Source organism: Coptis chinensis, chromosome 7 (genome assembly GCF_015680905.1).
Source record: "Coptis chinensis isolate HL-2020 chromosome 7, ASM1568090v1, whole genome shotgun sequence".
Lineage (NCBI taxonomy): Eukaryota > Viridiplantae > Streptophyta > Magnoliopsida > Ranunculales > Ranunculaceae > Coptis > Coptis chinensis.
In genome coordinates, this window is record NC_141462.1 from 70,663,246 (window position 1) to 70,691,116 (window position 27,871).

General features: G+C 37.3%; 3 protein-coding genes and 1 long non-coding RNA gene across 6 annotated transcripts; 1 reads left to right on the forward strand and 3 right to left on the reverse strand.

The window, feature by feature from the left end:
- Positions 1 to 2,559: 2,559 nt before the first annotated feature.
- LOC147488652 (Protein-tyrosine phosphatase-like, PTPLA) lies at positions 2,560 to 11,313 on the reverse strand. Of its 3 annotated transcripts, XR_015200969.1 has the most exons (11): positions 11,156 to 11,312; positions 10,994 to 11,079; positions 10,862 to 10,909; positions 10,649 to 10,737; positions 10,025 to 10,078; positions 8,478 to 8,545; positions 8,306 to 8,355; positions 7,706 to 7,803; positions 7,450 to 7,556; positions 3,199 to 3,867; positions 2,560 to 3,126 (listed from the first exon to the last, which is right to left on the reverse strand). XR_015200969.1 is itself a non-coding variant. In XM_086570476.1 (10 exons), exons 1-9 carry the CDS (start codon positions 11,212 to 11,214, stop codon positions 7,452 to 7,454), a joined length of 657 nt encoding a protein of 218 aa, XP_086426602.1. In that variant the 5' UTR covers positions 11,215 to 11,313; the 3' UTR covers positions 6,704 to 6,722; positions 7,450 to 7,451. The 3 variants fall into 3 exon arrangements, 2 of the variants coding, with proteins under 2 accessions (XP_086426602.1, XP_086426601.1); XM_086570476.1 differs by lacking the exons at positions 2,560 to 3,126; positions 3,199 to 3,867 and adding an exon at positions 6,704 to 6,722 and having other exon boundaries at positions 11,156 to 11,313; XM_086570475.1 differs by lacking the exons at positions 2,560 to 3,126; positions 3,199 to 3,867 and having other exon boundaries at positions 7,326 to 7,556.
- LOC147488653 (aquaporin TIP1-2-like) lies at positions 2,627 to 3,927 on the forward strand. Its single transcript, XM_086570474.1, has 3 exons — positions 2,627 to 2,761; positions 2,868 to 3,118; positions 3,325 to 3,927. The coding sequence occupies exons 1-3, from the start codon at positions 2,629 to 2,631 to the stop codon at positions 3,697 to 3,699; spliced, it is 759 nt and encodes a 252-aa protein (XP_086426600.1). The 5' UTR covers positions 2,627 to 2,628; the 3' UTR covers positions 3,700 to 3,927.
- A 2,435-nt stretch (positions 11,314 to 13,748) lies between the features above and the next one.
- LOC147488654 (uncharacterized) lies at positions 13,749 to 24,193 on the reverse strand. Its single transcript, XR_015201009.1, has 2 exons — positions 22,614 to 24,193; positions 13,749 to 14,826 (listed from the first exon to the last, which is right to left on the reverse strand). It is a non-coding gene; the product is annotated as an uncharacterized LOC147488654 (long non-coding RNA).
- A 317-nt stretch (positions 24,194 to 24,510) lies between these two features.
- LOC147488655 (Voltage-gated chloride channel family protein) lies at positions 24,511 to 27,410 on the reverse strand. Its single transcript, XM_086570577.1, has 2 exons — positions 27,004 to 27,410; positions 24,511 to 26,910 (listed from the first exon to the last, which is right to left on the reverse strand). The coding sequence occupies exons 1-2, from the start codon at positions 27,336 to 27,338 to the stop codon at positions 24,924 to 24,926; spliced, it is 2,322 nt and encodes a 773-aa protein (XP_086426703.1). The 5' UTR covers positions 27,339 to 27,410; the 3' UTR covers positions 24,511 to 24,923.
- Between the last annotated feature and the right edge of the window lie 461 nt (positions 27,411 to 27,871).

Here is a 27,871-nt window from a genome sequence, read left to right on the forward strand (position 1 = left end):
AATATTGAGTTTGGGAGAAAATCTATTGTCATCGATTTAGGGTTGACGATCTCATGGCTTGTGGAGATGCTATGGGTTGTATAAGTTGTGGTGGAGGTTGCGGAAGTGGCTTTAGTATTTGTGAAAGTGGTGGTGTCAGGGTTTGTGATGGCGCTAGGGTTAGGTTTTGCAAAAGCACTAGAGTTAGGGAATACTTCTTTGAACATATCCATGAGTCTCGTGTTCAAAGCTTCAAGTTTTGTATCAAAAGCTTCAAACTTTGAATCAAGGTTTAATTCGAATTTGTTGCTTCCTTTGTAACAAATTCAGCCATTGAGAGAGAGAAAAAAATTGGGTGGTTTGTGGAAGTGGTGGTGGCGGATCGCTATCTAGATGAGAATCTAAAAAGTGGGACACTTGATACCAATTGATACGGAATAACAGAGATTTAAAATAAAGGATGCGGGAGATCCTCAAAAAGAGAATAGATTTAAAGGAGGAAAAAGATTGAATATAAGAATCGTAGAAATTTGAAAAGTATAATAGGGATTTAGAGATTTGATAATTTGATAATTGAAAATTGGCTACTTGAACTAAACTACAATGGCCTCCTTATATAGAAAAGCCATACTTGATAACTAAGAAACCTAAACTTCTAAATCTAACCTACACTTCTAAATCTCATTAAACTCTAAATATCAAATATCAAATATTCCAAATTCCTAATAATTAATAATTCTAATTTGAAAATAATAATCTTAGCACAAGCACAAGGAATTCTGGCAAGAAAGAGGGGGTACTAATCATATATCAACAAGTGTAGGAAACAACTCTCCTAACCTATTTTTGTTCCAACTGTGGCTTTCTTGGTTTATAAGCTGACTGACAACAATATAAGAAGGATTAGTATTGCAAACAAGGGGTACTAACTCTTTAAGATAGCTAGGTTTGTTCATGAATGACATCTAACCAGGTTGAGTATAAATATCAATATCAGAACCATTCCCTAACTTCCACATAAAACCTCCTCTTATAACATCCAAAGTTCTTTTTATCCCTCTCCAAAAATAAGAGCATGGATTGCTTCTTTTTTTCTTCACCACCTCCAATCTAGTCCACTTATAAATACTCTTTTGAAAGACATGGACCAAATAGTTTCTTCCTCATATAATAACCTCCAACAATGCTTAGAGATCTTAGCTTGATTCATTTATTTAGCCTTCCTGAATCCCAACCCCCTTAGTACCCTTCGACCTACATAACTTCTCCCAACTTAGTGTATGGTTATATTTAGATTCTGAGGTCTCATTCCACCAAAAATTCCTATTCAACTGGTCCAATTTCTCTGTGATCTTAGTTGGTAACAAATAAGTGCTCATTTATTTAACATTATAGATAGGAAGTGCTAATGACTCTTCTTTTCATATAGGAAGGGGGTTGTAATGTGAAAATTGACTACTTCACTTAAACAGAAAAAGAACTTCAGCAAACTGTAATTAATATGTTCAGATGAGGATCCAAGATAGTGTTTGTTATTGTTCATAGATTATGTTTACTGAAAGAAAGTTAGGGAGTCAATCATTGTCTGTTATTATTCTTACTTTTTAGAACAAGTCCAATGGAGAGCTGCTAAATTGGGTTGCTAAAAGGTGTCATATAGGCTTTTTAGCTTGCCCAGCCAAATTTGGCACCCCAAAATAAAAAAAACCAATCCAATCATGTTTTCTGTTTTGAAGTGTTAAATGATACGGACGCATAGTTTCTGCCGTCCGTCCATTATTTTGTAACTCAAGTTGAAATTTTTTTGGACAGACAGCACAATTTCTGCCATCCGTCAAAATTTAATACACGGACGGCATAAACTATGCCCTCCGTCTCCCTAACTTATTATAGCAACTGCTAGCGAAGGTATTAACTTTGACTAAATTTTTTACTCATTCCAAATTTAAGACCTTTTTAGCAACTCCATTGGAATGACATTTTTGTGGTTGGGGTACTATATTTGCCTTCCCCCCCCCCCAATTGGACTTGCTCTTAAAAGATTCACAGAAAACAAGCAGAGGCAGTTGCGATCCTGTAATCCAAGAGTTATTTTCATTAGAGATAACACCACCTACTAAGCATGCTAGTGCTAGATAATGGTCCTTAACCGCACCAAATATATTGTATTTTCTTTGTTTTTTATGTTATCATTTTTTTTAGTATTTGAACTTTTCGTACCAAATGGTCGGTCAAGAAAAACATAAAAAAGAAAAATAAAAATAAAACAACTCCGAGTCCTGCCATGTATCTCGCACGAGGTTATAAGTTAATGGTGTCAAAAACATCACGACACATTAATCGCGTCCCACATTGTCACTGAGTCGTTGATCCGAGTATTTGGCTTGAGATATCCACATCTGACAATACACGTGTCAAGTTCATAACAAATCGGAGGCCCGCCCAGTAGTTGTCAAGTTCATGATTAGCCACTATTTGCACTAAAAATAAGCTTTTACTGGTTAACCTGCCAAATTTGGATCCTAGACGTTAGTGTGGTTGTATATATATATGCACATAACTAGTACTAAACACAACACAGAAAGAAGAAAATAGGAAGAAAGTTTGTACGCTTTTAACTACATATATTGAACAATTAAAATACAAAAAATGCCGATCAGTAGAATTGCCATCGGTTCAGCGGGTGAGACGAGCCAGCCTGATGCACTAAGAGCAGGATTGGCAGAGTTTATCTCAATGCTTATCTTCGTCTTTGCAGGCGAAGGTGCTGGCATGGCATTTGGTATGTATACCCACATTTGTCCACTGTCATGTTCGTAGTGGTTCCAGTTTATCTATAGTTTTGAGTTGGAACACATTCCTTAGTTTAAGTTTTTGGTTTTTGGCAGGCAAGCTCACAGATGGAGGCGCCACGACACCATCTGGCCTTGTGGCAGCGTCGTTAGCTCATGCCTTTGCTCTCATTGTAGCAGTTTCTGTTGGAGCAAACATTTCTGGGGGACATGTTAACCCTGCTGTGACATTTGGTGCTTTCATCGGTGGTAACATTACATTGATGAGGGCGATTGTGTATTGGATTGCACAGTTACTTGGTTCTGTCGTGGCATGTTTGCTTCTCAAGTTTTCCACCGGAGGACTGGTACGCAACTGCTAATGCCCAGAAATTTATAAAAGAAAATGCATATTAAAATTTAAAACAATTCTGTAGGAAGTTTATACCTTTTATATGAGATCGATCACAATTCATAATCAGGTTAACTTGGATTGTCGACACGCTTAGCTATAATCTTGATTTCAAATCTGGTTTAACAAAACTTCTGTTGTCCTGTAACTTAATTTTTGCAGGAAACTTCAGCATTTGCACTATCATCAGGTGTGGGTGTATGGAATGCTGTAGTCTTTGAAATTGTGATGACTTTTGGCCTAGTTTACACAGTTTATGCCACAGCAGTTGATCCAAAGAAGGGGAACCTAGGAACTATAGCACCCCTGGCCATTGGACTTATTGTTGGTGCTAACATCTTAGCAGGTGGAGCCTTCGATGGTGCTTCCATGAACCCTGCAGTCTCCTTTGGCCCAGCTGTCGTCAGTTGGACATGGAGCAACCACTGGGTCTACTGGCTTGGACCTTTCATTGGTGCTGCACTTGCTGCCGTTATCTACGACACCATCTTCATTGGCGTGACCACCCATGAGCAACTTCCTACTACAGACTACTAGAAGTCTTTCCTCATGAGAAGATCTATTCTTCAGTGGCTTTAATAAAAAGCTGGGAAGGAATGTTAGGCTTGTGTGATTATCTGAAATTTCTTCTGTAATTTTCCATTGTTGTGGACGGTAGTGTTCATCACCTTTTAGGAGTGCTAGCAGCTTGGGTTTTGTTATATTCTGCAACTCAGAAAAATGGAAAAGAAATTAAAAAATGATTCCATAGATCAGTGAGCAAAATCCCTGTGTTGTTTGCACCAAGCTGAAGTATCAATGCTTTTCATGATGGACTGAGATCCCCATCTCAAATTTATCTGCAATAGTCTACGCAGACAGGGAAAGAGTCTAACTTACCGATACCACTACACTTAGACGTAACAAGCTTGGGACTCTCACTTGGTCGAGGAAAAGTACAAGACTATACCTCCATGGGTCCATCTAGCCTTTGGTTTTAAAATCACGCTACAACTGGAAGAGCTTGTTTCTAAAACATCATAGGTCAGTTTTGAGGTTTTAAGTGGCACTTAATTTACTCAGCAGCCAAAACTCTATTTTGTCCCAAAGAGGCAATTTCTACTGAAATATGCTACCATGACCTAAAACAACATCTAGAGTTTTCTCAAGTAGATATCAGTGAGGGGGATGGTTATATGAACTCCACTTCAAGTGACTCCAAAAAAACTCCACCACTAAATACAATGAATTAGAAGTTGATTTTTGGTGGAGATGTTCTCCACCCAATAGAGATCATCCTAGCAAAAAATCAGCTCATTTGAAGATGTACAACCTCGTCAAAAATCATTTATAATGTTATGGGATTATCCAACAGCCCATATTTTTTTAATTTCGATACAACTTTTGACAAGGTTAAATATATTCAATTGAGCTGATTTTTTGTGGGGGTGTTTTTCATTATGTGATGTATATCTCTACAAAAAATTAGTCCTCAATTCATCTTGTAAGTCCACTTTTAGGAGTGGAGTAACTTTGGAGTCACTATAAAGTGGAGTTCATATAACCATCCCCATCAGTCAGAGTTGGTTGTGATTTAATAGCAGAATCAAAGTAACTCAAAAGCCCACACTTCAAAACAGAGAGATGCAGTAGATTACAGTGTTTAGATGTTGATGAGCACGGGCTGACAATCCAAACAGTGGTTAATGTTCCTAAGTGGATAAAGTTTCCACTAATTCCAGCCAAAGATGGCTTTAATGTTTTCTCGCATACGTTTAGGGCTGACAAATTACAGTAATCCACTATCCAAAGTCGTTAGCCTCTCCAATAAATCAAGTGTCCTCCAAAATGCTCTCACCACCTACATTTATGGTCCTTGATCTTCTTATTTCCTATTATAGGGTCCTCCATATATTCCTTTAAACTGCGGTTGTTGTTAATCAATGTTGCATATTGTCAAATTATCTCAATCTATTCCTCCCAACTGATCACCTAACAAATACAGTAAGTCCTAGTTTTTTCCTTCCTAGTCTTAGCATTCATTCATCTCATCATTTCTATCTCTGCTACACTATCTCTTTGAACATCTTACTTATCTAAGATCGAATAAAGAGAATAACTTGTTTCAGTTTAACTCTAAACCCTGATCCTTAAAGGTAACCCCGGTTGTACAACCAGCTTATAAAACTTTCATATTTTTATGATGGCCAATTAGGTTCAGCATTCACTTTGAATCAACTGCATGCACATCTCAACTTAACCCATCCAGCCTAATTCTCTGGACAACATTCTCATCAATCTCCCTCTCTAAGGGATAATCGGAAATGGCATTTCCGATTCTCTCTATATCTGGACTGTCTTCCAGTTCACCTGATCATGACTGATCGACGCTACGCTTGAGTTGAACTTTCATTTACCGACAAGGCAACAACTAGTAAATTCAATATCTTTGACATTCTATCAGCTCCTTCCACTTTCAGGTTCTTAATATTTATGGGTAGGGTTTAAGTTGTTTAATTAGCAAGATTTGCTTGAGCGACTTTGAAGTTGTCAAACATAGTGTGAGTATTTTTTGTTCGATCAATAGGACTCACCTATCAATGTTTCATAACGTCATGTATTAGTTTATCGCCATGTCAAATGTCTTCCATATATTCTTACAACAGACCAGTAAAGTTTTAACAGAGAGGCTATGTACCACTTGAAAAGATAAGGCAACAAGTATAAATTTTACCTACTTTACTTGTTTCTGTTTATCCGGTTGAATAGGTCCTAATCTTGAGTTATATTTTCTTTTTTTGTCTCGTGTAATCGTGTTAATAATACCAACTTATTTTTAACAATGTTCTAGTTCATCTTTACTCCCTAAAGAGATATTACAAACCAAAAGTGCATATATGAAAGTCTATAAAGGTGTCGTGTTACTTGCATTTCTAGCAAACCAAAAGTGTGCTCTGCAATCTAATACTAATTTGTAATTGCACTATCAATTCCAAAACTAAGCTGCATCTGAATGTAAAACAATAGATGACCATAAATTTAGGAGGAGAAACCAAGAAAGATATTGTAATATACTGCACGGGGAACTGTTAAAAATAAATTATTAACTTAAGAAGATAAAAAAGGAACATGTATCAAGAGTTCAAGACTAGGCTAAGTAACATGGACACTTCATATTCTTTAATAAATTTGGGTCGGACAAAAGGACACGTCGTGTATGCCATATTCTAAGAAAATAATCTATTAACATAATTACAATTCCATGATATGCCACTTTCATATTTATTTATTTGCAAGGAACCACTTTATAAGGTCTTGAGCCCAAGAATTAGTTGTGTAACTAAAGAATAGCAGGAATTTTCTTTCTTAATTACCTGTGTCATCGTGTCCCACTTCGTATAGGTCCTGTGTCGGACACCCCATATCCGTGTCAGACACTGACGCATATCCATGTTGACTTAGAGACTAGGGTATGCCAATGTAGCAGGTACTTTGATTCATCAAATGACATCAAGTCCAGACATTGCAATAATCCTTGGTATGGATATAAAATTCTCACCGTCATTTGAAAATCTGTTTCTCTGAAAATTTTGTCAAAATCCAGAGCTGATTCTGTGAAATATTACTCTTATTTTCTTAATTAGATTAAACTTTTATTGCTGTAGTTATGACTTGTGAATAATGATTGAGGGCTATGCAAAGAAAGAAAGAAAGATGATATTTAATACTGAACATGAAACATGTGATCCACTACCAGAAAAAAGTCAATACAATAGCAACAGGGGATAGAAGTTTTCTTTGTAAGTTATGCATAGCCGCATAGGTATGGTCCCAAACTCCTAATGGCGTATGTCTTTAAAAACTAGTAGAAAGTAGGAACGCTCCAACATTTATTTAGGGAACTCTACTGAGGAATAAGATCTCTATAGGTAAGGTGAATCATTCCAGAAAAAGGTAAATCAAAATCTTATGAATTGGTAGGGAAGCGTGATGATCATCTTTATGAATCAGTGGTATCTGTACGTTTCCTGGGCTTGCAAAAAAATGTCTCCACTACATTCCTACCATCTGAAAACCTCAATTCTTAAGGCTCAATTAGAAACAACAACTGAGAACTAGTAAACTCAAGGTAATTACAACGAAGGCACGGAGCAAGTAAATTGGAAAAGTCGACATAAAGTTCATAGATAGGAGCAAAGTAATTAAATGCTTGTATTGATTATTGTCAAACATCTACTATATAAAAGATGACAGTAGTTAACACTTTGATGGATAATCAACATACTGCTAAAATATCTACAAACAAACCTTTAGTCCCTCCTCTTTGTGTGGCGTCTCCCCAGCTTTGAACGCCGTTGCTTAAACAAATGTAGATATAGCTTGTACCACAGAAATGGGTACAGTACAAGCAGACCCTGTTTCAGACAATTCGAAGAAAATTACAAATGGACTGAACTTGGATATCGAAAAACCAGAGTAAACAGGAGGCATTCTTGGGAAGCCAGAAGTTCACTCTAACTGATGGTGTTACCTATCCTCCCAAGAACATCCATTTCCTACATACCTTGACAAAATCATAATAATTGAATGGGAGTCCACCGAAGAAATCTGAGTACGGGCTTTTCTCCTTTATAAGTGGAAGTGCTTTGTACATGACCCACACTGCATAAAATTGATTCAAAAATGAAACGTCACAACAAAAACCTAATTAAGACAACAAATATTCAATATCTTCATTTGCGCACTAAAAAAGGGTATGGAGTATCGTCGCTTCTGCCAACCTTAATAAGAAAGGTTTTATGATTGGAGAAGAACAACATTTTTTTTAAAAACCAAGTCAAATAATTTCACAAATCATTAAGTCACGTGATTCTTGGCATCAATCTAATCCTTTTCCTTTGGTGAAAGCACTAAGCAGTGTCGGAAAGAACCCCTTTGGAGTTATTAGTATTTTCTCATAATTCTGTGCTATGCAGGGACTACTTTCATTACTGCACTCATTTCAATTTTCATATAGCTTCCACTATTTATGGGTTTACTACACTATACTTTGTCTTCTCTTCTTTATCACGATATTAATGATTGTTAAGTGCCTTGAAAACAATAAAGAAAAGATCCATTCTGATAATTTTTAACAGATATAACGGGTACATATGGAGCTTACTTTCTCCCATGGCCACGCCAATAGGGTACAAAACGATGAACGCAGTATACCTGGAAGTAAAAATGAATGAAAATTTAGAATAACGATCATACTTCAGCTACAACGAAACTAATACTAACGATAGTGTAAAGCATATCAAACAATAAAAGGATTTAGTGACACTGGATTTTACCTAAGGTAGGTAACCCAACGGGGACATACTCCTGCACAGTTTAAAGCATAATGCGAGTATCTGATAACCTGTTTTAGCAGTATGAAGGTTAGCACAGACATGATCAAGCAACAATAAAAGTCGAAACTGCGTAGTACTATCCTGAGAATGCTCGAGTTCAGGGTGTGATTTACACTCTTCCAGTTGAGGTTCCTTTTGCCAATTGATTTCTGTCAATAACAATTCTATACTTTCTAGGTTCATAAGTGGTGTCACTGCTGTCAAAAGCAGTTTGATAATAGGAGAAAATTTTCGTAATACCCTTGGAACAATAGAGTATTCAAATTAATTTGCAATAATACTATCAGTTCCAACCAATTTTTGTTTCACATGTCCCTCTGGAAGGTAGCTTCTTTACTTTTCGTATATTAATATATTTTGCGCTTACCTTGCATTTCTACTTTAGTATTTATATCGTGAGTGACAGAAATGTACTACAAAAATTTACCTACCCATGTATTATTTGGTAAACCAACAGGATCTTCATTATACTCACAAAACAAAGGAAATAAAACGTAACCGCTTTTTTCTTTTTTCTTTTTTGCAAAAAGGAATACCATTAGAAAGGATAAGAGAGTACAAAGAAATTGAATAAGGAGGGGTTGAGCCATGAGGCTATGTCATGCCGCCTCTTGCTCACTTAGTGCAAGTCCCTCATCATTTGAACCATGTTGAAGCAGGCGAACATGTGCTTGAGCAATAGATGGATGTTCAATTTCTATAATTTCGTAGCACTTACTATGTCCAGGGACGCAGATCACGGGTTTAGAAACAAGCCGTGCACCATCTGTTGGGAGCAGCCGGCAGTTAGGGGCAGTTATGAAACTGCCACATGGAAGATGCTTAGATGCTTGTCAAGATGGTTATGTGTAAGTGTTAGATCCTTGTTCGTCTAGAAAATGGGGCATCATAAAGCCTCTTACACTTGCAAAAAGTTTGAAACACCTGTTGCCTTTTAAACCACCCACCCATGTCCATAACGGCAATCTGATTTTCAAATCTGTTGTAAGAGGTGTAGGTCTATTAAACCAGCTCACAATCACCCTTGTTTTGGTATCTGAGAACAGGTTAGGATGGCTAGTATTGTTATGTGTGCTGCATTAACAGCAGAGTGGCAGTGCGGACTCGTGTGGGAGAACTTGAAGCGCTGCAAGAATGAGATCCTTTTGCATCTCCTTTGTGTGAAAGGGTAGAAACTATGCACAAATCACCTGTATCAGACTACAGTGCAGTCTCCTTAATCACAGTAACAACACTCTTTACTTATAAGAAAAACAAATTTCAGACTGTAGAAGCTAATACTACTATTCATGAAAGAGAGGAGAGAACATTTTCAGATGCCCAAGTGCCCAACTTTAGAAAGATTCTAGTAAATGAAAGCATCTATGTAAAACCATTTCTTATATATCCATTAATGATAATTGAAATTTATGTCCCCTAATACACAATCTCCAGAATTCATGGGAAAGTAAAATTCAATAATATCTAGAGGACTTAAAAAAATGCACCTCACTTAGACTCCAAGCAAAGAATGTCACGAAAACCGCAGGGAGCTCCTGAACCTACAGTAAGATAGAATGCAAATTCATAGACAATAAGTTGGAAACTTTTAAGCATAAGGAAAATGCTAGGGAGTTGCCCTTTTAAAGAGTCGCACCATAACTCCTTTCTAAAAGACAAGGTGTTTTCTCTTTGAATAATTTGCACCACAGCATGATTGTACATATATAACACACCTGTGCTGGAGTCCACCATTTCACAATGTAGACTGACTTTTAAAATATTCTTTTCTTGCAAGTAACATGCCACATATTCACCAAATGGAAATCGTTTGTTCATAGAATTGCATCGTAATGTTTCTAAAAAACACAAGGTTTCATATGAATACTATTATCCCCTTTGCATTCCGTTATTGGATTCTCGACAACAAAACCTTGTCTTTCAGAGATAGGGGGAGATAGCCGTGCAATTCGTTAAAGGGGTTTCTGCCTAGCATTTCTGAAAAGTTCAATTAAAAAGCCAACTACACATTGAATTCTAAACAACAAATGAATAATTGCAAATAGCGCAAAATGTTCACATTCATTTAGTGATGAAGAACATAATAAAATCGAGAACGGGGAAATGAGTACCTCACTAATTTGACTAACAATCGCCAATAACCAATGAGTCCTTCCTCCCCATTGCATTAAAGGAAACAACACTCCACTTGGAACAAGACCTTAACCATAAAACCAAAATCAATAAACATTCAATTAAACCTCATTTTCCAGCAAAATTATACAGACTTTTGATCGTAAAACGGGTCTGTTTACAAAAACAGGAAAACCCGGGTTCCATCTTACCAACTGCACCATGTAAAACCTCCAAGACCGACAGTGTTTGCAGAAGACCTTTACAAAAAAAAACAATATGAAATATAAACTATGTTCAAACACAAAGATATAAAAATGGATGAAAGAAGTTGAAGAAAGTACAAATGAGATATCCAGCACTAGTGTAAGCTCCATTAAAAGATTTGGTATTGACAAGACTACTTAGAACGTTGAAAAGAGAAATAGCCCTGTGAAAAAAACAATAATGTGTGATGTGAAGATTTGTTGATTAATGCAATGAAAGGGAGGAGAAATGAGACATACCATCCGATGGCTTGAAAAGAATTGTAAGCAAAGAGATAGAAGTTGGATGGTCCGGACATTTTTCACAGTGTGCTCAACTGTTCAAGTATTGGAAAGGCTGCTTTTGTTTTTTTCACTTTATATTGGTTCGTTGGTTAATACTAATTTTGGGATAGTGATGTCATGTTTGCACCAACGACCAACCTTTCTCTATTTTGTTTGAGTCCTGTTATGGACAGACCCATATTGTTTTGGGCAGACCCTGAGTTGGGCCGGAGTCTACCCATTGTGTTGGGCGCAACTTTGAATCATACACCCCCCAAACCAAATACCAAGAAACCGAAAAACCGGCTACCACCCTTTATCCTTCAAACCCTCGATTTCGTGATTTCTCTCAACCAAAAACTCACAAAATCAAACTCGCGATTTCTGTTTCAATTATTTGTTTCCATCAAACTCTCGATTCTTTATCTCGATCTCGATCAAACCCAATTACTGCTCAATCTTCGTCGATCAACTAAACAGTGTTTTACTAAAACCACCATTAGTGAGTTCGGTGAGTATCTGAAACCACCTCAAATTCTTCTATCAACACCAATTTTAAAGTGAGTGTTTTGCTTTCAAAGTGAGTTTTTTTATGCATTGTAGTTTGTTCATACATTATAGTTTGAGTGTTCAAAGTGTTTGTTTATACATTGTACATTGTATTTGGTTGGTTTATACAAGTCAAAAAACAATGTCGTAGTTTTTTATGCCGTAGTTTCAAAGTGAGTTTGCTCATGCATTGACCAACCAAATACACGTAAACACGTTTCAACACCAATTTTAAAATGTTAAGTTTCTATGAAGTGTACGTAAATTGTATTAAATTTGTATAAAGTGTACGTAAATTGTATTAAGTTTGTATGAAGTGTTGTGATCTTTGTGCGACATTGTTGCTTGTAATTTGCTAGACTAATTTGACGTTATAGATTGTGTTTCTATTAATATCTTTGTGTGACATTGTTGGGCGTTAATTGAATCGAGTTAATATTTGTATCGGGTTAATCATTAATTGATGATATATTAGGTGGAAGTTTTTCTTGTAGTTTCCCATTGACGTTAATTGAATGTGTATTATTAAGTCCTAGATTATGTGTATATACTAATGTAGTTTTTCGTTTTAATTTTGACAGCACCCCATGGTCGATGAAATTTCTCGCTTGCTCAATCAAGGCCTGCAATTGGGTGGGACTGCGATTCCAGACGATGCACGGAACGAGTTCATAGAGGAATACAATTTGACCCGGTGCAAGTTCATTGGCAGACGATATCGTGAAGGAGCATAGGTGAAGAAGCAGCTTGAGCATTGATCTCAACTCTGGAGTTCTAGTAGTATAGGGCTATTTAGATTGCTTTTGTTGTAAAGAGTGACGTTGTGATATTTGTACCCAAATACTTGATTTTGTTATATGTTATTTTAAAATATTATTTGATGTTATGTGAATTTGGTTTTGATGTTATGCGATTCCATTTTATGTGTTTGCGATTCTATTTTATTTCAAAATACTTGAATTTGATGTTGCGATTCCATTTTATGTGTTTGGTTTTGAATTTGGAAGTGTTAGAATTGTTGGAAGTTGAATATGGAAGTTAAGAAAAAAAGAAATCGAGGTTCGGCAAATTTCAGTCCCTAACGACATGGCCATACTGGTCAAGAGGCAAAAAAACAGAATTTCGGATTTTGCAAAGTTCAGACTAGATCGTTTGGGACCATGTCGTTTGGGATTTGAACTTTGCAAAAACTTAGTTCTGTTTTTTTGCCTCTTGACCGGTGTGGCCACACCGTTTGGACTAAGTTCCAAACGACGTGGCCACACCGTTTGGCCTAAGTCCCAAACAGTGTGGCCATGTCATTTGGGATTTGAACTTTGCAAAAACTTAGTTCTGTTTTTTTGCCTCTTGACTGGTGTGGTCACACCGTTTGGACTTAGTTCAAACGGTGTGGCCATGTCGTTTGGGACTTGAACTTGGAAAAAACTTAGTTATGTTTTTTTGCCTCTTGACCGGTGTGGCCAAATTGTTTGGGATTTGAACTTGGAAAAATATAGAGTTCTTCACTTTGAACTTGTTCTACATTTTCTTCTTGAATTGAGTCACTTGGAACTTGTTCTACATTTTCTTCTTGAATGAGATCACTTAGAACTTATTCTACATTTTCTTCTTGAATGGGGTCACTTGAAATTTGTTCTACATTTTTTTCTTAAATGGGTCATGATGCATTACAATTTCTTCTTCATCTTCATGTTTTAAAATGGGGTTGGGCTCTTCCATTAATGTTTAGTGTTAGTGTTAGTTTTCTTTAGGATTTATAGTTTTTGATGGTGGAAGAAAAGATAATAGAAGATAATAAAAGAGAAAGGCTAAAAAAATTGTAACAAGTCAAATTCACTTTGGTTTGGAAGGTGCCCAACACAAAATAACTTTTGGGAGCAATGAAATATTTGTAATAATTGTTTTTTTTTTGGGTCAGCCCAACACAATATGGGGTCGGCAGTAACAAACACCTTTTGTTTTACCCACTTTAGTTTTCATGATCAAGCAACTTTCGCTTGGGTTTACTTTGCAGAAAAGAGATGAAAAGTGTACGTGTCTGACAATTGGATAATACAATGCTCTACTTGGAACTAAAAATTCAACGGTACATATACGTAACCGAGAGCAAAATACAAAACAGAAAAATTTACAGTAAACTCTGAAGTTTGAATACATAACGCAGTTATCCCAACCTCTCTAAAGAGAGGGCTATATATTTTTGTTGAGTATCTGAGAAATCAAATAAAGTTGGCAAACTACCCATTCGGGGTCCTCTGCTGTGCCGTTTGTTGACAACCACTAGAGGCGTGCAACTTCTATATCCATCTGTTGCCCACTCAATGCATATCAGCATAACTCTATCACCAATATAACAAGTCCTCAATGAATTGTAAACTGCATAGTTTGGAAAACTAAATACCTCAAGTAACTAAAGCAACGCAATATTACAATTTAGAATGCTCTTCCAATCCAGCTGCTCAATCATACCCTATTATTCACATAAACAATTCACAATTCAGTTGTATTACACAACATACGAGTGATGTTCCCCTAATCTCGAGTATTCCCATTCAAAACACGAGCGGCAAATTTCCCAAAATCCACTTCTCCGGACTGCAATAGGGCCATGTCCTTGTAATACATAGCTTTGTTTGATAATCAGTAACATGTCAGGGGATCTCAAAGCAAAAAACTCGAAATACACCTACATGAAGCAGTTAAAAGTTCCAAAGATGTTAGCTTCGGAGGCTATTTGACTCAAAAATAGTGCAAAAAAGCCTGTTATCTTTTCTCAGCAATTTCACTAATTTGTGGGAGAAGGCAAAGCTCTGAAGCCATTCTGCAATATCACATACTTACCAACTTCGTGAACTTGACCCTTGTAAACTTTACAGTTTTTCCAATACGCTTGTTTCAGACTTGACAATAATGGACTTCTAGCTGTTAACACACTTCAATCTATTGGTTTATATAAATATACCAACCATCATCAGCTTGATACTTATTCTTGTCATCTCCAGAATAAGCCAGTAAGTTGTGTTTAGGATTCCACTCCACACTGTTCATTGCAGCAAGACATGGAATTGATGATCAGTCCCGCCAGATTGTACATTTTCCTATAACAACAGCATCAAAAATGTTAACAATCTAAAACTTTTTTATTTAGGAATGCACAAGTCAAATACGAAAATACCAGGAATGCACCCAACATAGTGAAAAGATTGGAGACCCACTAACAACTGATTCAGCCAAGGATTTATTGTTAGCGTCATTTTTTCATAAAATTCTCCTGTCCAATGCCATCCCAAGGATTCTACATATCCAAAAGCATCTCTAAAGGGTAGGGTCCTAATTCCTAATTATGACCATTGACACGTTCAGTTATCTGATACCAACGTTTCAGTTAACAAAGGAATGTGATAGACTAAAATCATGGACTAGTACTTTTGAATTCGAAGTCTTTGTACCCCATGGATGATAACTACACAGTACAGTCATACTGTGCTATTTTGGCACTTCCTTATATAGATAAATATAAAATTAAATGTGTGTAGGGAATGTTCATGTTTTTGGGCTTCTCAAAGGCCACTTAAATGTTTTGTCCAATACACATCGTAACAGTATGAAACTTCAAAGCAACAGGATTATCTTCTTTTATTTTCAAATTTTTATTTTATGCAAAGAGGAAATTCTCCAATCCTTATGATCACAAAAATTGGTAGAGTAGTGTTAACACTACGGTAACACTACGACTACTATATTTTTTTTTTCCAGTAAAAATAAAATTACAATGACATGATCAAAGTACAAGCAACCGTAACAACGAGAGTATAGAGAAACCAACTCCACGCTGGGCGATCCAACAAATTCACATTTACAAGAATACTATATCGCAATCGTATCCTAACAACACACAAAATTCTGAAATTTCATTTGCCTAGAGGATGAAGTTTTGGAATCTTTATGATGGTCACCAAGATATGTAGTTTTGGAACCTATATGTCGATTTTAGGGTTCGACAACCTTGTTCCTCGCGAAGAACACAAACTCTCACACAAGTATTCAACTCAGAAAATCTTTCTCTAACACTCAAACTTTATTTCTTCCACTCTAACTATGGCCAAAGGCCTACAACTCAAATTATAACATTCTACAACTTTGATAATAGAAACCTATTCTAAAAACAATTCAAATCAAAATAGAAACATTAAATTCATAATTAAAAGAACCCAAAAATATAGAAACAACCTAAAACACTAATTAGACTCAAGTCCTGAAAATCCCTAAACTAATTTGGGAATTATTAACTCTAGGATGCATCAACTCTCCCCCGTTTCGAAAAAGTCTGACCTCGAACTTGTGACTTCTTAAAGTCTCCAACTTTCAAAATGAGGCCTATAATTCAAGCATGACTAGCTTTATTTTTTTTTTTTTTTTTTTTGTGCCAAAAGAATGTGTATGAATTACGACGCCCATCAAACATTACATGTCGATCAAACTACTAAGGACGACTCAAGAGAAGATCACCCACATTCATATCAACGACATCACACCAAACCTTGCCAGAATATCCTCTAACTGTAAAGGAAACTGTAGTCTTTGTAGAACCATGCATCCAAGTAAAGTCATAGGGCTGGTCATGTGTGACAGTCTGCAACCCAAGCATTTTGACTACATCGGATGAAACCACATTTTCATAGCTACCTAGATCAATCACTAAACAACTTTGCTGATCACCAAGGTGACCCAATCTCGCCATTCTTGTTCAATATGGTAATGGAAGCTCTCACCAAGATGGTGACGAAAGCAATGGATTTGGGCTACATAAAAGGGTTCAAATAATGGTCCAGAGATAGCAGTGCTTCAGTTCGCTGATGATACTTTGTTCTTGATTGAAGCTTCAGTGCCGCAGTTGCTTGTAGTCAAAGCTCTCCTCATTTTTTAAGCAGTTTCTGGGCTGAAAACCAACATGTCAAAGACTTCAATATTCGAAGTGGGTAAGGTGGATAACATGAATTCGTTGGCACAAGTAATGGGATGCTCTATTGGGATTTTACCCTATCGGTACTTGGGGCAACCACTAGGGGTTAATAAGCTAATTACAAGAATAGGAGGGTGTGGGAACCTGATATTGAGAATGTACAAAGAAGTCTAGGAGGATGGCGTAGTAGAATGCTATCTAAAGGTGCAAGGCTGATCCCAGCCAGTATTGTTCTTTCTAGTCTGCCTATATACTTTATGTCCTTATTCACAATTCCAAAAAGCGTGGCTGAAATGATTGAGCGACGGATTCGAGATTTCATATGGGGCTCTATAGAAAATCACAGGAAGTACCATCTTGTCCGCTGGAAAAAGGTTTGTGTGTCTAAGGAGGAAGGTGGTCTGGGGATCCGAAGTTTGGTAACAATGAATCAAGCTCTTAAAGGCCGTTGGTTATGGAGGTACTTAACAGAAGAGGGTTCCCTGTGGCGTGAAGTGATTATCGCGAAGTATGGATATGCTTAACATTGCTGGCGGCCTAATTGTGTAAACCAATCCTATGGATGTAGCCTGTGGAGCTCTGTTGCATGGGTACGCCCTACTTTCCTCTGTATCGCGTACCTGTGTGACACAAGCAAAACAGACCCTAATTCTCAGATCTCGCCATGTCCAAATCGTCGTACCCGTGTCCAAACCAGACACTCCGTCCCGTACCCATGCAACACAGCTGTGGAGAGGTATCTTTAGTGTCTTACCCACTTTCAAAAAGGGAATTCATTTCAAAGTGGGTAGTGGTAACAAATGCCTCTTCTAGTTGGATAATTGGGTCAGTGATAAGTCCTTGGCTGAACTTTTTCCTCATATTTACCAAGCATCTAATAACAAAAGGAGCTTGATCCGTGAGCATGCACAATTTGTAAACAATCAAATGGCATGGAACTTGTTTCTAAGGAGATGTAGCAATGATTGGGAGGTGCAGCAATATGCCGACTTGGCCATGCTTTTGGATACGGTGGTGATAATTGACCAGAAAGATAGGTGTTTGTGGTGCTCAACGAAGGATGGTTATCTTCTCGGTAAGTAGAGCAGGGAATCAGGTCGGGTTTAACCCAAATCCGACCCGACCCGAACTCGAATAGTTCGGGTTCGGGTCGATTTTTATATCCGTTTACTTATTCGGGTCGGGGTCGGATATATTTTTTGGGTTTTTTTTTAATTTTTAGTGTTATCCGATCGGGTTCGGTCGGGCACGGGTCGGGTTCAGATATTAAATTTCGGATATAATCGGGTTCGGGTTCGGATATTATGAAACTATTCGGATTCGGATATATCCGACCCGATCCCTGCCCTATCGGTAAGCACTTTCTATGGTACACTAACTGCTGAAGGTAGAGACCAAGAATACCAACCCGGCAACTCCCCTCTTTTCCCACTAATTTGGTGTGGCAGGTTCCCATCTCTTTGAAGGTGAAAATTTTCTTTTGGGAGGCCGTTTCGAGTTGCATTCTCACTGCTGATATACTTAGACAAGGGAACTATGTATGTACAATGTGTGACACTTTTGATGAGGATATTGGTCATCTTTTCCTACACTGCTCTTTTGCTTTAGAGGTGTGGGCAGAGTTGACACAACCAAGGGTAATAGCTTTCCCACTTCTTGCCCAAGCCCAAGCCGAGTCTTTACAAGATTTTCTATCACTATGGCCTAGGAAAAGATACGGATGCTTTGGTGACAAGATATGGCGTTTATTACCATATGCTACTATTTGGGTGATGTGGAAAACAAGAAACAATCATATATTCAGGGGTAAAGTGGTAGCAGTTCGGAGTACTGTGCTAGAGGTTAAAGGGCTACTGTGGTATTGGATGTCCACCACATATCAAAGAAGGAACTATAGGTTCAAAGACCTTGTTTTAGACTGGTCACATGTCTTAACAGGAGAGTGATGTTGGGGTTCTTTGGAGGGTAGTTAGTTTGTTCTGTTTTATTTTATTTGTAAACAAATGAGGTCCTCACTCACTGTTTTACGCTTTTGTTTTCTTTTGTAACTTTTGTGCTATACACAACCCTCTTAATAAAGATCACTTATCAAAAAAAATAAAAAACCTTTCTGATCACCAGTGTGACAATTGGATCAGAAGATGTTAGTTCTCTGAGAATCAACCAATGCAGGAGTCGTATTGGATTTTTCTACTAAAAACATAGGAGCACCATAATCAGGAAAAGTTAGAGTGCCCTCTGTCTTAACTTCTTGTGTTACAGCTTCATTTACTACGTCAATTTCACTCTCACCTACCAATGCTTCTTTATAAGGCTTCTTGCATTCAAAACCACGATGACCATACACACCACAACTGTGACATGTAACCTCAAATGTAATATTTTGTTTTCCTTCTGCAGAATCAATAATAACCTCAGATAACCCATTACTCCAAATATTTAGCTTTGTATTGAGCATCAACTAATGTTTGTGGATTAAACACCATACTACCCTTCATCATGTGAGATTTCAAACCATTAATAAAACGAGAAACCCAAACACATTCATCCTTATGAAAACCACTACGAGCATATGCAGAATTAAACTCATCATAATAATCATCAACATACTTATTACCTTAGTGGGAACTCAAAAGAGTTTGGTGTTGCACGCTCTTGAAATTATATTAAAGGTCAACTTTATGTATATCACGTTTCAACCCAGTCTCGATATTGGAAAACAAACCCTTCAATAATTAATTGTTTATGTGTTTGCCAATTGCCACCACGCTCGAGCTCTGTCTCTAAATCTTGTTGCCATATTGGGAATCTCCTTATTATCTGGTATATCTTTTGCACTAAACACATCATCGAAAATGATGTAGACGTTGAAGTTGTTACTGTCAGTGTCAAGGGCGTGCGCCCCTACTTCAAGTCCAATCCCATGGTCATGTTTTGTGTGTGAAATTAGGAATCCATTAGTTATTATTTACCACGTGCCTGTTTTCTATTGGTTTGCTTTGTTGTCAAGGTTAATATAAATAAGAGTTTATGGTTAAGGTTTCAGGGAGTTGTTTTAGTTGTGTTTATGTGTGTTATGAATTATTGAGTGATTATAAAGGTGAGACTTTTAGGGTTTTACAAAGTGTAGATTTTGATTAAGTGTTGCTTCCGCCACTACAATCTACATTATTTGGTATCGGAGCGTGTTGATTTTTGGGAGATTTGTGCAAAAACACTATTCACCGTGAATCCAATTTTATTATTGTAGATCAAGATATGTCTACAACGTCAGAGATGAATAATTCATGGAGAAATCATGGATTCATATTAACCCCTAGAGTTCGGGTTGCTCGATTAGAAGAGTGGAGAGACGCCTTGATGCAAAACAGGTTTGATCGATTAGAAGAAGCGACTAGTCGACTTAGGGAGGCTATGGTGGAGCTTTTGCAGCCCAAACCCCATCGTTGGTGGAGCTCCTATAACTCAACGTAAAACACCGGTTGTTGTCGATGACAACAAAGAGAAGGAAGGAATTTATGAAGCCATTGTGTCATGTCTTGAGCGTGATAACAAACGAAATCAGCAAGTTCATCACCTTCCTTTGCAACAAAGACGTCCTGCTGACCAGATCTATGAAGGTCTTGTTCCTCCAATTCAGCAAGCACAAAGTGGTAGTTATATTGATCCTTTTCTAACCAATTTTGAGAAGGTTTTTGCTCGCAGCCACAAAACACTTCAACGCATACTTCGTGACTTCTAGTATCCATTGTGTTTCAAGAAAGGTGTACTAGCAGCATTGTGGTGCCATGTTATTCGTTTGAGCCGATATTTGGGCAAGATTCGAGGTAGAATTCCTCAGAACCACGGGAGGGTGACGTATACAGGTTTGAAGTTTGGAGAGCTTTTGCATATTGGTGGGTTTTCATGTCAAACAAGCTTGTGGGCAAGCTTCTTCAACCTAGAGAGAATGATGTAGACGTTGAAGTTGTTGCTGTCAGTGTCAAGGGCGTGCGACCCTAGTTCGAGTCCAAGCCCATGGTCGTGTTTTGTGTGTGCAATTAGGAGTCCATTAGTTATTATTTGCCACGTGTCTGTTTTCTATTGGTTTGCTTTGTTGTTAGGGTTAGTATAAATAAGGGTTTATGGTTAGGGTTTCAGGGAGTTGTTTTAGTTGTGTTTATGTGTGTTATGAATTATTGAGTGATTATCAATAAAGGTGAGATTTTTAGGGTTTTACAAAGTGTAGATTTTGATTAAGTGTTGCTTCCGCCACTTCAATTTACATTAGAAAATGCCCTAGCAATCCAAATAATCATTGGGATTTGTTGTGCCATGAAATCCAGGAATAACCTCCACTTTGAAATTTTGTTTCCAATGTGTTGGTGTCACATCATCTCTAACTAGTACACGTTGTGCTGGTGATGAATTCAGCCGGTGAGGTTCATCTCTCTTTTCCAATAACTTTCGAATTTTAGCAATATCCAATTCCAATTATTAAACTTTTCACTCAAACCAGAAATTTCGACATTCAAATTACTCACACTTGATTGCAATTCAGAAGCTCCGATTCCAATTATTGAACTTTTCACTCAAACCGGAAACTTCAACATTCATATTACTCACACTTGATTGCAATTCAAAAGCTTCAGTAGTTAAACCACCCAAACTAAGCTCGAACCCTTCATGTTTGTTGTGCGACTACTAGCCATTTAAAACCATTTTTTTTTTATATGGACTGGATGGGTCGGACAAACAAACTGAGACTAACAGACAAATAATTACAAGGGCTAAAAGTAATTGACTGGGATGTTATTAAGACTTTTTTTGTACTGGGCTTACTGATGGGCTATTGGACTGGATCTCGGGACAAAAGAGAATTAGAATTTGCTATGTTCACATGAAGGGAAAAGGATTGAAACAATGAACACGAAGTCTAAAAAAACTAAAAAAAAAACACAAACTCAAACTCAAACTCAAACTCAAACACAACTCAGAGAGGGAGAAAAATAAAATAAAATTTTTTACCAGAGGAAAAAGTGATTGCTGGTGGAGACAGTAACTCAAAGATGGAGTTGCCAAAGTTGCTTGAAGCGTCGACAATGAAGTGGCAGCAGAATTGCGAAGCGACGAAAAGTTTTTTAACAACCAGGAGTCCAGGATTTTCAAGATGTAGAAGTCTTGAATCCTAGCTCTTGATACCAAATTGATGGTCACATATGACCAAAATCTATGTTGATTTTTGGGTTTGAACAACCTTGTTCCTCGTGAAGAACATGAAGTCTCACGCAAGAAGAATTCAACTAAGAAAACCTTCTCTAACACTTAAACTTAATTATTCTTCAACTCTAACTATGGCCAAAGGCCTACAACTCAATTTATAACTTTCTACAACTGTGATAATAGAAACCTATTTTAAAAACAATTAAAATAAAAAAAGAAACATTAAATTCGTAATTAAAATAACCCCAAAAAATACAAATAATCTAAAACACTTTAAAACTCTAATTAGACTCAAAACCTAAAAATCCCTAAAAATACTAATATTAATAGTAACTAATTTGGGAATGATTAACTCTAGGATGCATCACTTTATGTGAAGAACTATCCCTTGGAGCTCCATAATCGTTTTATTCCTTCCTTCTATTGTTTCCAAATAATAACTTTAGGTATGTGATTCATTAAACACTTTGCTTTAGAGGTTAATGGATGAATGATAAGGTTAGTATTTGCATGCGTAAGGCTAAAGGTCAGTATTTGCACAAATATTAGTGCAATAGTACGCAAACATATTACTTCTAAAAACAAAAATGGGAAACCTATTGACTTTCTACAGAAAATAAACACATGTTCACCAATGAAGTGCAATACCAATAAAAGTACACATGAGATATATCAGAACTTTTACGGAGAAAGAACAATGAACTGCATAATATGTCTTACTGCGAGCATCTCAGAGGCTCTTGTCACCAGACGCATTTGGTCCCAAGCAGCTTGTCCATATTCCACACTATCAGTATGTACCTTCAGCACAAATGTCTTTAACCTTAATCTGAACGAGAACCCCTCAAATTAGTATAAGAGATAAAATGGGTTAGGTTACTATGAAAGGACACAGACACAAATAAAATTAGCCCAGAAAAAAGGAGTATATGAGCTGTATTATAGACTACCAGGTAGAGGAAGAAAAATGGGTGCTATCTGGGAAGGCAAATATCGAAGGACCTAGGTCCATTTTCATTGTGCTGAGGTGGGATTACTGTAAATTTTCAAAAAACTACATTGAAGTTTAGTAAGGATCAAAAGTAAAAGAGAGGTAATTGGAACAAAGAATCATATCAAGCATTTGAAGCATTTGAAGATAGTGACAAATTATTCGAACAAAATAACCAAAGAGGACAAGTTTTTCTTTTTCTTTTTATTTCTTTTCTTTTTGTTTGGAGAAAAAAGAGTATGAGTAATCAGACCATCACGGGGAGGGTAAGCTATGAGGAGAATGGATGAAGAAATGAGCATGCCAACAAGTCACAAGATGACTTATAATGTTTTTTTCTTGAAGTTCATAAGTTCGAATTGGGTGTGTCTACACTTCAGTTGCATACCCGCATTGCCAAGAAATGAAGGACAGTGGCTCAGCGCTGATTTGGGAATCGCATCAAGTAAGGTTAATCGGTACATGTTTTACCGATCAATGTCAAGAAAGATAAGGCAATGATCCGACACTCCCCAATTTCATGCTCGTAAACAGAGTAAGACCCACTCAGACTGCTTAACTGATTGTGTATCTATATATAAAAGTCAATATGCTCATAGTCATTTGTACATTTCCTCATTATTCTTTCTCATCCGGGAAGACATTAAGTACCCTAGATTACTCCATCTACTTGAATCACCTCACTCCTTCCAATATTGCTAGTTCAGGTAAATGATTTACGAGCCATATTCATACGAAAGCATCCATTCAAATTCTTCACCCCACAATTTTTTCTTATGATTGATCTAACTAACTAATCTCAACACCTAAACCCTTAACGCTCCCCTTCCCAGGTGAAGCTGGAAATTGATCCAGGACTATGAGGCTCAAACCATCAAAGGCTTTACCAATGGGCCAATGGAAGCTCCCAGTAGGGCCTCTTTCTCCTAATAGGGTCTCATATGGCAATCGGACACTCAACTGGTGGAACGAATTCGAAGTCGAAAATCCGTCCACAAACTAATTGTATCACTAGTCTGTTGTTCATAAGCGTTGTCTTTGTTTCTTAGATCAGCACCACCATCTCTACTCCACCCTCCCTAGCCCATAAAAAATTCTTAAGTTCCATGACATAAGCTTTTAACACATTCTATTCCGCCCCATTCTCGATCTATTTGCATTCTCATAAAATTCTGAAACAACTCATTACAACATTTCGATTAAATTTGAAGGACGAGTATCAAATTTTACAAATTTCTAGTCAAATCAATTTTTAAAGCTTCCAAGGACACTTCCGATACAAAACTGTACAAATTAAAGCTCAAATTAACTGGCTTACATGTCCATGGGGCACAAAGTGCGAAATTTGAGCACTTTGATCAACAGAACCGGAAGTGGTTTCATACTTTCGTGCGCGTGCAATTCCAAGCTACCGAATGCACCTTCATGACACAACACAAAAAAAGATGGAATTAGATGTTAGCTCGAAATGGAGTTTTTGCAAACAAAAAGAACGAGAGATAAAATACTTAACTTCTTTTTGTGACCTTGATATTCTCTGCCATGTAGATTCTTTATATATAAAACAAAAACAAAATAAAAAAATACTGAATGAATAACTGTCTTCTACCTAATCACGAAACTCAATTAACACTTAACATATAAGTTTCTTTTTGATAATGACCAATTAAATATAGTCTTGAGCAAAAGAAGAAACAAAAGAGGTAGGATTATCATGACCACAGCACAATAAATTCATGCCCACTTGGCTAAGTTTTAAGCTATTATATTACATCTCCTTGGAGTATTTCTATATAAATGACCGTTAAAATACGAAATTTTCTCCTTAAGGCTACACAAATAGATCCAATCTGCTTCTTGTGGTTCCTCCTCGAATAACGCTTTTGTGACTTCAGCTGCATCATCTTCAATGGTAATATTTGTCCAACCTGTCTGCATTCCTTTGATGATCCCAAGTTCAGCTGCAAGTACTTCTGCTTCACCAGCTCTATTAGCTTTGTCTTTCCTTGTTGTATATCTCAAACTAGAACACCCAGTTGTCATAAGGGATGCTTTGAAAATCTAAGAAAACCTGGGAGCCGGAACCTCAGTCTCTTCCACCTGCTCTTCTCAAGAAGTGGATGCAGCCCTAGTATATGCTCAGGCATGAAGTCATGCCTCGTCAATATACCCACTACCGGTGACCTGCAAGAGATCTTGGGAATCACCAAGAGGTGCCTTAAACCACTTTCCCGGAAGAGCGTGAGAGCCTTTGCCAAAGACATCGTTTCCACAACGGTATATGGAGAAGTGTTTGTAAATGGATGTAAGTCTATAAACATTTCCATCTCTTCCTCCGAGACTTCTATGTCTTCTATCCTATCACCTTTGCCTGAACTCCGCTTCGAGAAGTCATTGGCAGTGAACTGTTTCGAAGCATAAACGCCAGTAATCACAGGAGTAGGTAAGAAAGCTTTCTGTCTTAGCAATACAGTGAGGTGATCCCGAAGGACTAGGCCATACAATACTGGAGCATCCAAAACAGGGTGTTCATCTATCACAGGGAACCCATTGTGCCCTGTAGTTTGAAGGATATGTACTATATTTCGGACCTTCTCGATGCCATTAAAAAACTCGAGCGGGCCTTTGACAACATCACAAACTGCCAACTGCCTCATGTATGGCTCTACATGAGATTTAAGGTAGGGAAACCCCTTCATTTTCATAATAATGTCATATATATTGCCATTGAAAGTGTCAGCAACAGTCTTGGATACGAGTAGAACAAGCATCATTAGGGGAAGCAAGAGTAAATTGTTAGTAAGTTCCAAGAGAATTACACATAAGGACACTGTCATTCGCATAGATCCGCCAAGAAGAGAAGCAGACCCCAGCACAGCAAAGAGACCATGGTTGAGATTCGTATAGGATCCCAGCAGAAGTCCAACATAACGTCCATAACTTGCTCCTGCCACGATAACAGGGACAAATAGGCCCACAGGAGCTACGATCCCATAGCTCAATATACCAAGAAAATAGCTAGTAACGAAGAATATTAAGACTGATAAATGGTGGAACTCGCCATCAGTGTTGAAACTGAAAAGGTTCTTAATAGCGTCATCATTAGTATTGAAAAAAAGGCTGGCAAGATCATTGTAGTGTCCAGGAGGACATTGATACTTCTTGTAGTTACCAGACCTTCCAATAGTTGGACAAGCTTCAGATGCATCAGCTGGACAAGGCCGGCAAGGTGCGAACCATGGGAGCCCAAATAGAAGACAGGATGTAAAAATGGAGATTGAACAAGCAAGAATTATTTTGTGAGCACGACCTTTCTCGTTAATAAGATTGTAGATGCGGAGAACCTTCTCCAATATAAAATTGTAAAAACTACCCAATACTCCCCCAATAACTCCAAGAACGAGCACCACAGGTACATCAGAAAGGTGATATGTAGTATATTCCGAAGTCACATTAAACATTATCAGGCCACCCTTCCCAAACAACCCACATTTACCACTATTACAAACATCAATTAAAGCACGGAGTACAATAGCCACCACGGCAGTTGTGAAGAATGTTCTCCAAAGAAGGGCACTTCTCCACCACGATGCCATTTCTTCCAGAGCAAAAAGAACACCCCCAACTGGTGAACGAAATGCAGCAGTAATCCCAGAAGCAGACCCACATGTTACTAGATCACGCCTATCTCTGTCATTCTTGAAAAAGCGTAACCATCTCCAAGTCAACCCATATTTTCTAGAACCACCCTGAGCTAGTAATGCCGCAATGCATGCGCCCGTATGCACCATAGGTCCAGCTTTGCCCACAACTAGAGACGATGACACAGCAGCAATGTTACCAATAATCTTAATGACAAGAGTCCTGAAAGAAAATATCCCAGGGACATCCACACCATTCAAGTAAGCCTTAACTTCAGGTATACCAGAGCCGGCAGCCGTAGGCGATACGAATGCCGTAATAATTGAGGAAAATAAAGTGAGAAGCAAATTTGAAGTAGTAAATACCCCAAAAGCAGTTCCAAACCTACAAAAACATATACAATACAATTGTAAAATTATTAGTAATCGAGGAGAAAAAGTTACAGTATCAGTTGGTAGTAATGAAGAAATATTATACCTTCTGGCAAGCATCATATTAGAAGTGACAACAAATTTCATACCAGCAATATTCTCAACAGCAAGATTATTAAAGAAACCAACTAAGCCAACAAAAAGGCCAAGTAAAAGACACAATGTCCATTTCAAAGCTATGTATTGAAATATATAAATCTGGGATTCACTTCTCCAATCTTGTTGTTTGATCAAATCATTCTCTGCTATTTCGTAATCTAAACTCTCGATTGGACATATTTTTGCCCCGACAATTGCGACTTGTGATGTTCTGTTTGCTGCTGATCTTCGTAGGAGTAGTAGCGGCTCCGTTACATTTTCTTCTTCGTCTGTCACAGCCATGCTTGTTTGGTTTCATTTCTCAATTATTACTTTTTTTTTACTATTTATCAATAAAACTAGATTCTTTTACGTACTCTTATTTATACACTAGTGAGTAATGGTTAGTAGTACGTATTTGAACGGCTCGGCTAGACGAAAAGTCAAATATACCCCTAGCACGATATAATAAATAGATATATATTATAGTTATTCTATTGACTCTATTTTTCAAGGCTTCACAGAGTCTCAAACTTTTTCTAAATTCTAATACTAATTACGAAAAAAAAAAAAAAAAATCCAAATCTTTAGATATATACTAGCCATTTGGCCCGACCTATAGCCGGACTTGTTACATAGATAGCTAATAGTTCAAAAGCCTAAAGTCCACTTGAATAAATAATATATGTATATTGATAACTAATGATTCATTGCTTATAATATATATATACTTTGTTTGAAGGGTTTATGTTATTCTAATTTTTTTTTTGAAAGGTTTTGATTCTATTTTTGGGTTATTATTGTCCTAAATAACATTTTTTATCATCCTCACTTAT